The following is a 14,891-nucleotide window of genomic DNA, read 5'->3' as shown; positions in this document are numbered from 1 at the left end:
CTGAATGCAAACAAGTACAGTCAGTGCAACATATACCTTACAAAGCAGTAATTCCTTTTTACTTGTACATTTAGTTTTCCAATTCATTGACATTTCTGTTTGAAATGAAACCCTACAAAAGCAAACTACCTGGACTTTGCACACCACTGGAACAAGTTATGGTATTGCTCGGACATGGGGCCTGTGAACCTTGAAAGTGCCCCTCTAATGTCGGGTTCTGCAGATAGGTGTTTCTATACATTTAGAACAGTACTGGATAACAAAGCATTATTAATCCTTTCGGCATACATAACTAATAAATGATCCTCATTTTACAGATTAAAAAAACAAAGCACAGTGACTTGTTAGAGATCACACAGCAACTCAGTGCAGAGCCAAGAATCCTGAGTCCCAGTCCTCTGCTCCAGCCATTAGACCGCATTGTTCTATAACTAAGAGGTAAATGAAGCAAAAACATACGGAGACCAATCAGTGCTCCAATTTTTCACATACCTCCTGGCTTGTTTTCTGGCCTGCCTTCATGTAGAAAATGAAAACTGTATCAAAAGGACGACATGGCAGTAGATCCAAGTAACCAAGGTCATCAAAAAACCCAGGGAGGGCAGAGTCAAGTGCAATCAGATGAGGAGGTAGACGGCTGTTAGCAGTTTCCTACCCAGCAAAGAAAGAAGTTCAATTTTTTAAATTATTTAAAAAAAACCCTTTTCACCAGTAATGTTCTTTGATGGTTTCACTATGATCCATTTTAAAATACACTGAACAAAACAAATGCAATTTTTTTCTAAATAAGAACAAAACCATAACTTAATTTCTAACATGATATAAACATGATACCATACATGTTTTGTATGGTTTCGCAAAAAAGCCTGTACTATTTGATATCACAGTGTCCCTGGTTCATTGAAGAAATTCTAGAAGTACCAAGAGATTGGTACTGAGTGAAACGACAGAAATAATTTTGAACTTTTTAATATTAATACTTTCCCCCACACCCAGGCTAGTGAGGACCTGCAGCGCACCAACACTATGTGAACTCCACATGCACTTTGTTTTGCAGACCATCACTAAGTACTTCTTGTGATTATTATTTCTGCAACAGCTCAATTCTCTGTTTGTTGACAGTCTGTACAGAGCTAGAGACAAACTCCACGGTGAGATATAGAGAGCCCAAAAGCAGGAGGCAGTGTTTCCCTCTGAAAATTGGATTATCTGTACTAACTCATAAAATAATAACTTGAACATTTAGCTAGCGTTTCCATCACATGGATCCAAATGTGCTTTATGTAGCAACTTACAAGCTATATATGTATGGATAACTGGATCTGTTTAACAGAGTACTGCAGTCCTACAGAAATGTTTAGGGCTGAAAGCAACTATGGCATCCAACTGAAATTGCAGGAAGAATTTCAAGTACACAATATGTAATTATCCCAATTTAGGTACCTTTTGTAAAACCAGCTTAGAGCTCTTCAGTCAAAGCTTGAAGCATTTGACCTCTGACCCCTGGCTTCCAGAACTCCTGAGAAGTTCTGGGGTTCATTTCCCTATATCTGAGCAGACCACAGCTATCGTAACAGTGACTAGCTCTAGCAGTATATTTCCACAAGAGAAAACTCCATTAGTAAAGCTGCTAAATGACACTGCTTTGTCCTACAGAATATTGGGGTGTTTGAGGCCATTTGTACAATATGAAGGGAGATATCAAGTCACCTTCAGTGCCTCTAGTGACAGAAATCCAAAGTGCGAGAGGAAGAGGCGTGCTGTCTGGAATTCCTGGGCAGGAGGCGGGGGCTTACACTCAGTGATTGGGTCAGGGAAACTCTTCTTGCGCCACTCCTCTTCACTCTGCTGATCTATAGAAGTCTCATAAGTGATCTGTTGGGCCATACCATTCCTCAGCTTCTCATGCCGCTCTTCCAACTGAAACACATTATTTCACAGATATGGAATACTGATTCCAGCAACATCTTTTTCCCAGCATTTCAAAGCACCTCCCTAGCTAGTTCACAGAGCAACAAACCACAAGCATCAACAGTTCCTGGAACACTCCCCCATGTTTATGGGAGCACTGAGTAGTGAGGTCCCACAGATGTGGAGGAGGATCAGTGGATGTGACTTGAAACCCCACAATCAATATCATATTTGTTTAGGACAACTATGGCAAATGATGTATCCAGCGTCAACTCCAATATTTGTCCTTCAAATGAGCTGGAAGAATAGCACATTTTTCACTCTTATCTAATAATGCCACATTTACAAGAGCTCTCACAAGACAGAAGAGGTGCTAGCCTCTTTCCCCGGAGCAGCAGCAGGAAACAAGTCACTGCTTCAGGTCACCATAGTGTGTTAGGATTGGGGCAAAACATATTGTGTGGGGCTCCCCAATAGGCCAATAATAGGTAGGGTCATATCATAGGTCCTACCATCATTCCTGGATAGTTCCTAGACTTCATTAACCTGCAGTGAGTTTGTCACCTCGTTAACAGAAGTTGGTAATGTTCTACTGCAATACTCTTTACAGCAGGAAAGCTTTAGAGTTAAGTGCCCCGTACAGGGTGTAATTTACCAAATGGATTCTGAAGCTGACGGGCAAAGAACAGAGGAAATAATCAAAGACTAAAACCTCTTACTTCCTCATTAACAATTTCATGCAAGTCTGGAATGCTCAGGTCAGCTTTCACAAAGGGGATCTTGTCCACCTCCTCAGGAAAGGGCCGGTGTCTCACACTGTATTTGAGTCCAACATCATTTTTAGGAGCTGGTCGAGGTTCTGGTAAAAACATCTGTTACGATGAAGGGAATAATTTTATGTCCAATTTAAATGCTTTGTCCTGTGGTGCAATACATTTATATTATAGAGATAATTTTCTTTATGTTTATCACAATATCACAGATTCATAACAATAGGCTTTATTTATTGAGAAAGCATTCAGAAAACTAAATATTATTCACTTCTAAGAATTGATTATAAGTTTTAAAGCAAAGTTTGATATTCAGTCCTACTCATTATGGTTGTTCTACTCATGGTACCTATGAACCCTGATTTTCAACACAATCTCTATGCCACCAATCCCATTCGATTACATGGAAGTTGCAAGCCTTTCTGGCGTTACTTTAGTTTTAGGTTAAACCAATTCTAATAATGTTTAAAGAGAGCTAAAGATTATTTCTGGTAGTCTCCACATAGGACCTACTGAATATGTGACTAGATGAGGGAAGGGTGCTGCATGTCAGGCTGATGAGCCTAGGGCTGCATAGGAGGGATACTGCAGGTCAGGATGAACTCACTGCCAGAGGTATGCAAGAAGCTTGCCTACTGCTTGTAATCGCTGTATTTTGCTCTCAACGGTACGATCAGTTCCTCATGACCATCAGAGTTATTCAAACCCCAAAGACTGAGTGGGAACACAACACCACATAAGCCACGGGGGATAAGGGTCTTTGGGGTTGCCCTGAGTGCCACATTATTAGCTTGCCCTTTTTTTTTTTTTTTTTTTTTTTTTTAATTTAGAGGTATAAAATGCTAAAAAGTAAGAAGCGCTGTATCCTTGCTACACTCCCACTGACACCAACAAGTATTTCACATGCCAAGAGAGAACCTTCCCATAGTCTCTATCAAACCTCACTATCTTGCCATTCCATTAAGTGTCCCAACTGAGTGACACATCTGCTTAAGTGCCAGGGTAGCTTTAGAAGCATCACAAGGATTATATGCTTCCCCAAAGTTTGCTTAGCCATGGGCAGACTGCTAAGAGCAATTTAAGGTTTGCTTGGGTTTCCTAGATTTTTAGATTTGTATAAAGTAGCCTAAATATAGAAGGGACAGCTGAGGCTGACAGCCCCAAATTTCAACCACAGTCTGAGAGTCCTTGTTTCACTGTAATAAATCCATTTCCAGTCATCCCGAAAAGCCAGAGAAATGGATGTAAAAACCATAATGCTGGAAAATGCTCACAAGAGCCAAGAGTCCCAGAAGCCATGGCATCACCTCCACTCAAACTATTAATGCCTGAACACTGCAGGACAGATACAGTCCCCACACGACACTTTCCAAACAATGCAGGGACTGTTTCCCTTACACACAAACAATTCGGAAGTAAGCAGCATTTTTGTTCAACACTCACACTCTAGTATTATAACAAATTTGTAAAGAGCACCAGAGATGTGTATCATTACCCACAGTTAAGGGCACTGTGACTCAGCCATACATACAGTCATCAATTTTGTGGGTTATCTTGCAATTTTAGTGAAATTTCTGCTGAGCATCTGTAGTTACAGATTTCCCATTGGGCTCTGATAGAGACCTTTTGATTTGCTTTAGCTCCTCTTGGCAAAAGGCAAAGTTGCTGGGCCCACGCAAGTCTTCCAGACACCCCACGGATCAGAACCGTGACAGAGGGGAAAGAGTCATCTGCAGAGTGCATAGATAAAACATATTTTAATATATTATGTAATAATTTAATGCAATTGGCAAACACCTAAGTGATCAGCACAGACGGAAATGTATTCATACCCATAAGTGTCAATATACTATATCACCATGTAAACTTGTGTGATTTTCAGGGTAACTCCTCCCATCTCACCCATTAGACAGATCCCTGAAGGGTAGCAAAAATAAAGGATGACCTTTGTTGCAACATGGAAATACTGTTCTGCTGGGCTCTCTGAACATTCCAAATGGACTTCTACCCTTGAGCCAGATCACCTTGGTTTGATTGCAAGAAGTGGTTAGTTTCATTACAACTCAGCTAACAGACTGTAATTTCTGCATGCAGAAGTAAGGCCAGTAGATCAAAAAAAATCCGCCTGTTTACATGGGCAGCAAGTGGATTCATGGAGGGATATGTATATACATCAGCATCTGAGAACATAACATGGATTTGGACCAGTCCTTGGAGGATTTTAATGCCAGTGATATTTGACAACTTAGGACAAACACAACGTTATTCTGAGAGAGAAGAACTGCTCACTTGAGAGAGTGTGTGTATTATTCCAAGAAAGTCAAGGAGTGTTATCGTAAACTTGTTGGATTGGACAGATATGGGTGTGGGTGTTTACCAGTGTCCAAATTATCTGCTAGAATTTAAAACTAGTGATGGTCAGTGACGTACCAGGAGTGCTTTGGGCACTTTGGGCCACAACCTGGTAACTGGACCCATGTTTCTTTTTGGCTGGCAAAGATGATAGGCCAACTGTGGTGGACACGGTCAGTGTCCATCTGAGGACAGGGTGCCAGCCACTCTCGCTGAGGCATGGGTGAGGCACCTACTCAAGTCATCCCTTGATACTGATGACCTTGTAATTATAGGCTAGTATCACAGCTCCCATTTTGGAGAAAGATTACAGAGATTCTGAGTCTTCAGATTTCCTTGATCCTGGTCAGTCCCACATATGGGAATGAACTAGTGTCACTGGTCAATGGCCGTCTGGCTATGGACAAGTACCATGTGCCCATGCAAACTGTTAGATCTGTCTGACATGTCTATCTATGATATCTGGCAGAGAGGATGAAATCTTTTAAGCGGCCCCCTTTTTATATAGGAAGGCCCAGAGAGTGATTTGGGGGTAGTGTTTGTCCATCTCGAAGGCATGCTTGCACAGGGTATTGCAGAGCTCTTACTCTAATTCCCTTCTTGTTCAAAGTGCACATGAAACTGCTAGGAGAGTTAGTAAGGAGACATGGGTTATGGCACAAATAATACCCGGCTGCACATCTCCTTTACAGCTAATCCCACTGGTGCAGTGGAATGGCTCACCCAGTGTCTGCTAGAGATTGGAGTTCAATTGAAGTTAAGCCCCTACAGATGAAAAGCAATGACGCAATACAGCTGCTGGGAGTCAGTCCCCACTGAAATATTTAATAGCAACAGAGCCTTAAAATGAGCAAATCAATACCACACACAGCAGTTGCTGGTTAAACATCAATCCATGTAGTCTGACATACATTTTATACATTCACCCTTTTATGGAGTGGAACGTGTGACTTTTTAAAATGTACTGAAGTGTTACTGGTTTTATTCCTTCAGCTGTATTTACAGAGCAGTCAGCTAAAAGCATGTGATCTCACAGATTAGTGCACATTTATTTGGAAAATTTGGCAGGGTTTATATTCATTGTAACTACAGTGACACTTTGTTGATCTTATTGCATGAACCCCTGCAATTACATGCCAGTGTTCCACACTTCAGTGGAACACCCTGTAGAACAGGTTTCCAGTGTGTGAAAGGCAAAAGAACTGCCTAACTAAAACAAACACATTTTGCAGATATGCTACAAAGAATTTTGAACTACAGAACCAAGAGGACCCAAAATGTTTAACTTACTTTGCTCATTCCCTAAAGGCTGCTCCAACATTGCTAGGATGACACTATTATCAAGGACAAAGTAGCGGAAGCTGTGTTTGTTAATGGTAGGTAGACGGGAGTATTTAATTAAGGTGGTTTCATTCACCAGGCTGCAAGGAGAGGCAGGGCCACTGGGTGAAGGAAATGCTCCAAGTAACTGCATAATACTGTAAATCAGAAAAGAATTCAGTCAACACCACATCCAAAAAGATGCATCTTGATCCCATCTGAGATGGGAACTTTTAGACATGTTGTTCCTTTGCATCCTGACATAGGAAATTGACAACTGATCAAACCAATGATCCACATAATCCAGGTCCTGTCTCAAACAGGGACCAATAACTGAAGGCTTCAGAGGACAGTGCAAGAAACCCCATGAGGGACAAATAACCTGCCCATGTGGGAAGTTACTTCTTTAACCACAGGAAATCAGCAGTTTGGGAATGCTTTGAAGCATGAGAATGTCTACCCCTTTTTTCTTTATTTTAACTTTTCATATATATCTGTGAATATTCTTATTGTCCATCAAAGTGTTTAATTCCTAATCCCTTCTTGAATCCCAAGCACCTGGAGCAGCCATAGTAGGTGTGCTTGCTATCACTGCTTTAGTGTTACTTTGAACAGAAATTATACAGCAGAGCCTTCATGAACCTAGACCCCTAATTTGAGGAGTGCAGCCTTTGAAGGTTTCAGATTGCAAACTCTTCAGGACAAGGACCAGGTCTTCGTATGTGGTTGTATAGCACCTAGCATAATGGAGTCCCTGACCAGATTGGGGTCCATGGGCACTACTGCGATAAAAATATTCAATAATAATTTGAAATTATGCACATTATTTTAAAAACTATTTTCCCAGATATTATCTGTCTCCACCAATGCAACAGCACCATCTCAGGGTTTAATTTCAGAAGAAATTCCCTGGCTAAGAGTGGTGAATGAGGGTATGATCATGTCTGGTGATAATACAACATCTGGACAGAGCTTTTTTAAAAGGCGTAATTTCTGGGGGAGAGATCAGATAGGAGATTGCTGTTGATCACCTACTTGATCTCTCCCCCAGAAATTAGGCCCTTTAAAAAAAGCTCTTACTTCTGGTCAGATCACCACCAGATATGAGCATATTTAATAGTTAACCCCCCCACACACAATTAATAATTGTATTTACATAGATAAAAGAAAAGTGCCTGGACTACAGCAGTACATGCATAAATACTTTTATGCAATACCAAGTTCATCTGCAAATTCTGGTGAATAGTTACATTTATCTTGGTACACAGAATCATTTTATAGTTCACATTAAACTGTATGGCAATTTACGGTAAGTGGAACAAAGGAGAAGGCAGGTACCCCTTTTTGCAAGCCACTTGTAAAAGTTAGCAAGTGAAAACTATCTATCCATCCCAAGTTACCCAGCCTACCACCCTGTAGAGAGTTGGTGTGGCTCCCCGCCGCCCCAGAGGTGGTGGTGGTGGTGGTGGGGGGGGGGGGGGGGGAAAGAGCCCATCCGGAGGCGAGAGTGAGCGGAGCTAGGGAGCTCTGAGCCTGCCCCTCAGGGGGTCAGGCGGCGACCCGGAAGTACAAAGGCTCGCCCTCAGAACTCAGTCAGGCCCCAGCCGCCGGAGAGCCCAGACGTCTCCAGCCTAGCTCGGGGCTGGGAAACCTCCGCGGCCCAGGGCGCCCGCTACCCGGAGGAGCCGCCGGGTCTGCCCTGCGCCTGCTACCCGGAGGAGCCGCCAGGCCTGCCAAATGATCCCTGGCCTGATGAACCCATGGTCCAGGATCTCCCCGAGGCCGACACCAGCCCCCAGGTAGGCCCCGAGGGGGGGAGTGTGGAAGTAGCCCGGGGGCAGCCGACCCCAGTCTGGCTGCAGCACTGCCAGAGCCTATGTCAGTGTGTTGCGGCCAGGATCCCCATTGACTAAGCAGCGGGCCTTCTACTGCTGCTAGGGCCCCAGGCTGGAGTGGGAGGGCCTGCCACCTGTGGGTGGCAGTCTCCCCCTCTCCCAGGCCTTTTGAGGCTTAGGCCTACTATTGTTGCCCCGCCCTGACCCAGGGCCTGGGCTTAAATACTGGTACTATTGTTGCTCAACCCTGACTGAGGGTCTGAGCCCCTGATTCAGCGTTTGTTGCCCCGTCCTGACCTAGGGCCTGGGCTAAATACTCCTGCTTGCTGCTCAGCCCTGACTGAGGGCCTGAGCCCTGACATAGCATTGGTGCCCACCCTGAGCCACGGTCGGGCTTACCGTGTCTTCGAGGATTGCAAGGGCTGCCGAGGGAGACCCTGCAGCTGGACAAAGTACCCAAGCACCAGTGGGTAGTGAGCCAGTGTGGCTCCCCGCCACCCGGAGAGGGTCGAGCCCCGATAAACTCTTGTACACACCCATAATACCCACCCATTAAAATAGTGTTCTTCTGAATGTTAATTTCCCCAGCAGCGATATACTGCCAGGCAGCTGACATATTCTGATGAATGCCATACCATGTTAATGTAGCTTCAGCTGCATCCTTCACCCTCATTGATGCAGGATTTGGTTCTTTATCTCCTTTGTACTTGACCTCTTGTTCACTGTTTTTGGATTTACTTCCTGAGATGCCCAATTCCACAATCTCCAACACCTCTTTTAAACAGTCCTAAAGTGGGAAAGGGACAAATTGTTTAAAGCAAAACACTCACATCTGGTCCTCCCTAAAGAATTTCACGTGACAATGATGTATTATCACCATTATAGCCACCCCAAGCACACCAAGAAATCGGTTATCTACAGCAAGGCACTCAGATACCACAGAATATGCTCCAAGGAGAAAGTCTGGGATATACACCTTAACACACTCTAAACCACCCTCACCCAACAAGGATACTTCAGAGGAGTAGAGCACATCATAATGGGCCACCCAAATACCCCAAGAAAACCTGCTTAAATACAGAAAACCCACGTCGACTGTACACTCTTAAGTTGTCACTTACCATGCCACACTGGAAGCCATATGGGGTACAGGTCTGTCTCATCTTACGCTTGGGTTATGTTCCGCAGTCAGCGCATAAAGCGAAAACCGCATATAGTCAAAATGACCCTTGAAAATCCCTTAAATCACCCATAAAGTACAATTTTGTGTATACAACCCTGTACAGTACTATGTATTGTATAAGCAATGTACAGTACAGAATATAATAAAGACTACATATGCAAAATATCATTTTAAAGTATTTTTAATAACATAACAGAGACCGAAGAATGAAAGAATAAAAAGTGAACAGTACAGTACTGTAAACCTGAACAGTCACCAGTCATCCTGGATATTCTTGCTAGTCTTGTACTGTACACACTTCAATGATTAGTCTTCCTCTTCCCCTGACAACACTATTATTGAGTCGTCAGGGCTTGATGTCGATCCAGGAGACGATGGGCCAGGCTTGGGTGACAGAGAGCGAGTCGTAGACGAAGTGGTTGGTTCTGGTTCAGCTCGAGAAGTTGATTGTGTAGGCTCTGCTGCTGCTGGTTGTTTTTTCTTTAAAAACACGGTGATTGGCAACTGTCGCTGTGGTCTCTTGAGCTCCTCAAACATTTCTTGGTACGGTGTCAAATCATCCGTAATACTAAGTGTGATTGAGGCTTAATTCCATAGAAGGATGATATTCAGAAATTAAATCATTCAAGTGTTTCACTGCTTGGAACACTTCAGAAAATTTATGAAGATTCCAAGTTGCTGGCTCTTCCTGACAGTCATCATCTTCGTCTTCTGTAGACGATTTTATCAGTTCCTCTAACTCTTTGTTAGTCAAGGTTTCTCTATGGCCCTCAATTAATTCCTCAATTTCTTCCTCGAGGATGTTGACAAAGCCATCACCACCCACTTGCCTGGCCACCTGAACAATGAGTTGCACTTCTTTGTCAATGGTCGGGAAACCCTTAAAATCATTCACACAGTCTTCCGATAGGTTCCGCCAACATGCATTGACTGTTTCAGGCTTAACTGCATCCATTGCCTGTTTAATATAAGTGATGCAATCAGCAACGTTGAAGGACTTCCAACATTCCATCATATTAACATTGGCATCAGCATCCATAGCGGTAAGAATCCGTGAGAATGTAAGCCTCATGTACGGGGCCTTGAAACAGCTAATGATGCCTTGATTGAGAGGTTGGAGGAGGCATTGGGCGGGAGAAAGACAACTTCAATGTCATTATGCGCAAACCTGAGTGCCGCAGGGTGGCCAGAGCATTGTCTACGATCAGCAACACTTTAAAGTCAAGTCCTTTCTCTTCAAGGTACTGCTTGAACTCCAGAATGAAACACTTGTGGAACCAATCCAGAAATAATGCTGCCGTCACCCAAGCCTTTTTATTTGATTGCCAGAACACAGGCAGGAGATTTTTGTTCTTGCCTTTTAGGGCGCGGGGATTTGCAGACCTGTAGAACAAGCCCGGCTTTATTAATTAAATGCCCAGCCGCATTGCCACAAAGCAACACAGTCACACGGTCTTTAGCTGCTTTGAAGCCAGGGGTTTGTCTTTCTGATTTTGAAATGTAAGTGCGGGTGGGCATTTTTTTTCCAGAAGAGCCCAATCTCGTCAACATTAAAAACTTGTTCTGGAAGATAGCCCCTTTCCTCTATGATTTTCTTTAATTGTTCGGGGTAGGCTTTTGCTGCCTCCTCATTGGCAGATGCAGCTTCACCAGTAGTCTGCACATTTTTGAGGTTGAAGCGGTTCCTAAAACTGTTAAGCCAACCTTGGCTGGCTTTGAATTCCTTCTTATCAGAAGGCTGTCCCTCTTCGGCGGGAGGTCTGAACAGCGTATAGATGCTAAGAGCCTTTTCTCACAACATGCTGCCATTGATAGGCACACGTTTACGGTTCATGTCTTCCAGCCATAAATTTAATGCCTTTTCAGTCTTCACTAAAGTCTTATCATGCACTTGGCTCGTCACCTTAGCAGTTACTGGAGCACTTGATGCCACGGCTTGATGAATTTCTCTCTCTCGAATCTTGATGGCACGGATCCTAGATTCGTTGCGGCCGTATTTACGCGCCACGTTTGCGATGGACATACCATCTCTCAATAAGATCAACACAGCCAGTTTTTCCTCTAGAGTTGGAACAGATCGCTGTTTCTTCGGTTGAGCACCAGATGAAGTAGGTGCCTTGCGTTTAGGGGCCATGTTATACAGTACGAAAAATACATACTGTATCTTTAAACAGTATAGGCACAGTAGAATCTCACTCAGCGCAGTGAGATGCGCACACTATGAGAGGCACAGGGGGACTGAGTACTGTAGTGGGAACAGCAGATTCACTTCTCCCATCTCACACTCACTCCAGGGCAGACGCACTATTTAAACTTTTTTTTTTTTTTTTGGCCAACCCTCCAGGGGTATTATAGGGGAGAACCACATCACAGGCCTAAAGACATGCTGTTGCTGTCAAGTCCCCACAAAAAAATATTTTAGTGGGAACAGCAGATTCGCTTCTCACGCTGGTGGACTCGCCCGCACGTTTTTCCCCCCACCCCAACCACAAAGCTGAAAGATGTTAAACGCACGTAAGATGCGACAGACCTGTATCATCAAATAACTACAACCCATATTCAATGAGGAACCCACCCTGAAAGAAACTTTTCCAGAGCCCCCTCTTCTGGCTTTCAAACAACCCCCCAGTCTCTCCAAGATCATCAACAGAAGTAAACTCCCCACAGACGAGGACACACTAACTCAAAGTGGCACCAGACACTATCAGAACAAGAGATGCAAAACCCGCAGCCATATCTCCACTGCTACAATGATCAACACCCCCCACCACCCACCTTTCAAGATTCATGGGTCCTACACATGCCTATCATAACGTATGTTGTACCTCATCCAGTGCACTAAGTGCTCCAGAAACAACTATGTGGGTGAAACCAGAATCACTACACTCTCAAATGAACTCACACAGGAAAATAATAAAAGACAAAAGCACCCAATCACCTGTGGGCGAACACTATTCACAAAGCGAATAGGTCTATATCTGACCTATCAGTCCTCATTCTCAAAACTGCACAATAGTTTCAAAAGACGAGTCTGGGAGCTTAAATCCATAACTCTGCTAAATACTAAGAATCATGGTCTTAATATAGACACTGGACTGATGGCTCATTACAATAATCTGTAACCCACTAACCCCCCTTTTTGTCTTAGACTGCAGGGGTGTTAATGGATCACTTCACCTTGAATGATCCCTTAGAACATGTGCTAACTACTTATGCTAAACTATTTGTTCAACCTTGCATTTAACTGTGACACGCTGAGTGCCTTTCCTGGACCTAAAGAAGAGCTCTGTGTAGCTCAAAAACTTGTCTCTTACCAACAGAAGTTGGACCAATAAACCATATCACCTCACCCACCTTGTCTTTCCAATGATGTATTGTCAATTCAAATGAAGTTCTGCCATGTGAGTTTTGCTGATCAATTAAATTTTGAGGTTCTTGCCACTGCTAGAAGACTATCCCAACTGCACACATACATGGTAGAATGCAAAAACATAAGCCCTCAAAAAAAGCTTTGCCGAATTTGTACAAAAACACATTATAGAAGAATCCTGCTAAATTGTATATACAAGTTAAATTATACACCATCTCTTCACAGTTATATATGTGGAACACAACAGAGAGGATGTTATTAGGAGAGTGATCCAGAAAAAGTCTTTTATAAAAATATTTAAGCAGACATGCATTTAATGCATTTCAGAGAGATTGTGTCATGCTTCTGATGTTTTAAGCAGAAAACCAGAATCTTGCAGCTCTTTTCCATATTTCTACTATTTCTTCACAGACCGCTTTTCTTCTTTAGTTTCTAGCCCTTGTAATTGCAAAGAACCTTCATAATGTAAAATGAAACCCTTAGCTCGCTCATTCAGCCTCCATGAAAAAGCTACAACTAAATAGCTAAGCAGCATCAAATCTATTGAGACACACAGGGAGTCAATTAGTGCATCCATAGCTGTGACAGAGAAGGGTTGCTGGTGACGAGGCCATTCTGCTGAACTTTCTTGAATTGCAGTCATGTCACGTAAAAACCCAAAGAGTGAAAACTTTTCTTTGTGAGCTGTTGCAATGTAGGATGTAGTGCCCAGTGTTGTTGTAGAAGGGTCAAACTTGAATATTCCAGGGGAGAAATATCATTCACAGTAGAACCTCAGAGTTACCAACACCTTGGGAATGGAGGTTGTTTGTAACTCTGAAATGTTTTGTAACTCTGAACAAAACATTATCGTTGTTTTTTCAAAAGTTTATAACTGAACGTTGACTTAATACAGCTTTGAAACTTTACTACACAGAAGAAAAATGCTGCCTTCCCTTTATTTTTTTAGTAGTTTATGTTTAACACAGTACTGTACTTGCCTTTTGGGGGCATCTCTGCTGCTTGTGTACTTCTGGTTCCAAATGAAGTGTGTGGCTGACTGGTCAGTTCGTAACTCTGGTGTTCCTAACTTTGAGGTTCTACTGTATCTTATAGAGGAAAGCCATGGAATTTACACACGGTTTACTAACACACATTGAACTCCCTTCTATCTGGGGAGCTATAGCAATTTCCCCCCCTTATAATCCAGGAAATTCCTGATGATATACTGGTCTTCACAAGATACTGCCAAGGAATAAGGTGCCAGGTCTCTAGCAGACCTAAGATGGTTAGGTGACAAAGCTCTGCACTGCTGCCATCCCACGATAGCGGCCTCTAAAATATTTTTAAAGGAATTAAAGACCACCTCATGAATCCAGAATGAGCCAACACTTGATTATATGGAATATAAAGTGATGATCTGAGTTAACTGCATATAGTCAATGTGTGATCAATGTTAAAAACCTTCAATGTGTGAAAGAACACACAAAGTCCACTGAGACCATGGTGCCAAAGACATAACAGTTCAGCACCCAATTCACTGGGGGGAAGCCATTTGATAAAGATGAAAACCTTTTAGGACTATGACTGCTAATGGTGTATAAGTGCTACTTCAAAATACATATTTTCATGTTGCTGCCTTGAGATTGTGGAGCATTGGCAGTGTGTGTATTTGTGCACACACCTGGGCTATCTGTGGGCTATAACTGTTTGTGGGTGCACATTAAAAATTGGCCCAGAATGTTCGAAATATGCAGATGCACAGACAGACTGATTTAAAACACCAAAATATAAGGAGCACTGTCACCATAACGGGTGAGCTCCTCAGCTGAAGTAGGTCAGTACATCTCCACTGAAGTCAATAGAGTAACACCATCGGAGAATCTGCCCCTCAAAGAATACCCTACACACACTTCTATTTAAGCCTACTCTTGCTAACCACCGCCTAAGAACATGATTCCCAAACAAAACACTGTTTACAGAACATCGCTAAACGTGACCAAAGGAATTTTTTTTAAACTGGGTGTATGTTCTTTTTTTGCTTCTTTATGATGAATATGCCAGAAAATGGTGGTTTTTTTTCTCCTTCTTATTTTATCTCAGAAATTTTATGGAACGTCAGCTCTGCTCTCCTTTCAGTTTTGCTGAAGAATTTGTTGTGGGTCTCAGAG

The 14,891-nt window shown here is 42.9% G+C and overlaps 1 protein-coding gene across 11 annotated transcripts in view; it reads right to left on the bottom strand.

Moving 5' to 3' along the window:
* Nucleotides 1–14,891, bottom strand: part of RALGAPB (Ral GTPase activating protein non-catalytic subunit beta) — a 136,233-nt gene that overhangs the window by 29,057 nt on the left and 92,285 nt on the right. For all 11 annotated transcript variants that reach the window (XR_010592446.1, XR_006175551.2, XM_005295442.5 and 8 more), the window contains 6 exons: nucleotides 8,824–8,975; nucleotides 6,324–6,511; nucleotides 4,305–4,411; nucleotides 2,631–2,783; nucleotides 1,711–1,920; nucleotides 493–651 (listed from right to left, as the gene is read on the bottom strand). Coding sequence is in view for 9 of the 11 variants with exons in the window: in XM_005295442.5 (XP_005295499.2) it covers nucleotides 493–651; nucleotides 1,711–1,920; nucleotides 2,631–2,783; nucleotides 4,305–4,411; nucleotides 6,324–6,511; nucleotides 8,824–8,975 (969 nt within the window). In the remaining 2 variants the exon portion in view is untranslated. The remainder of the gene's footprint in view (nucleotides 1–492; nucleotides 652–1,710; nucleotides 1,921–2,630; nucleotides 2,784–4,304; nucleotides 4,412–6,323; nucleotides 6,512–8,823; nucleotides 8,976–14,891) is intronic.

Source organism: Chrysemys picta, chromosome 13 (assembly GCF_011386835.1).
Source record: "Chrysemys picta bellii isolate R12L10 chromosome 13, ASM1138683v2, whole genome shotgun sequence".
NCBI lineage: Eukaryota > Metazoa > Chordata > Testudines > Emydidae > Chrysemys > Chrysemys picta.
The sequence above is the reverse complement of the archived record's forward strand: the minus strand, read 5'-3'. Positions and strand labels throughout refer to the sequence as shown.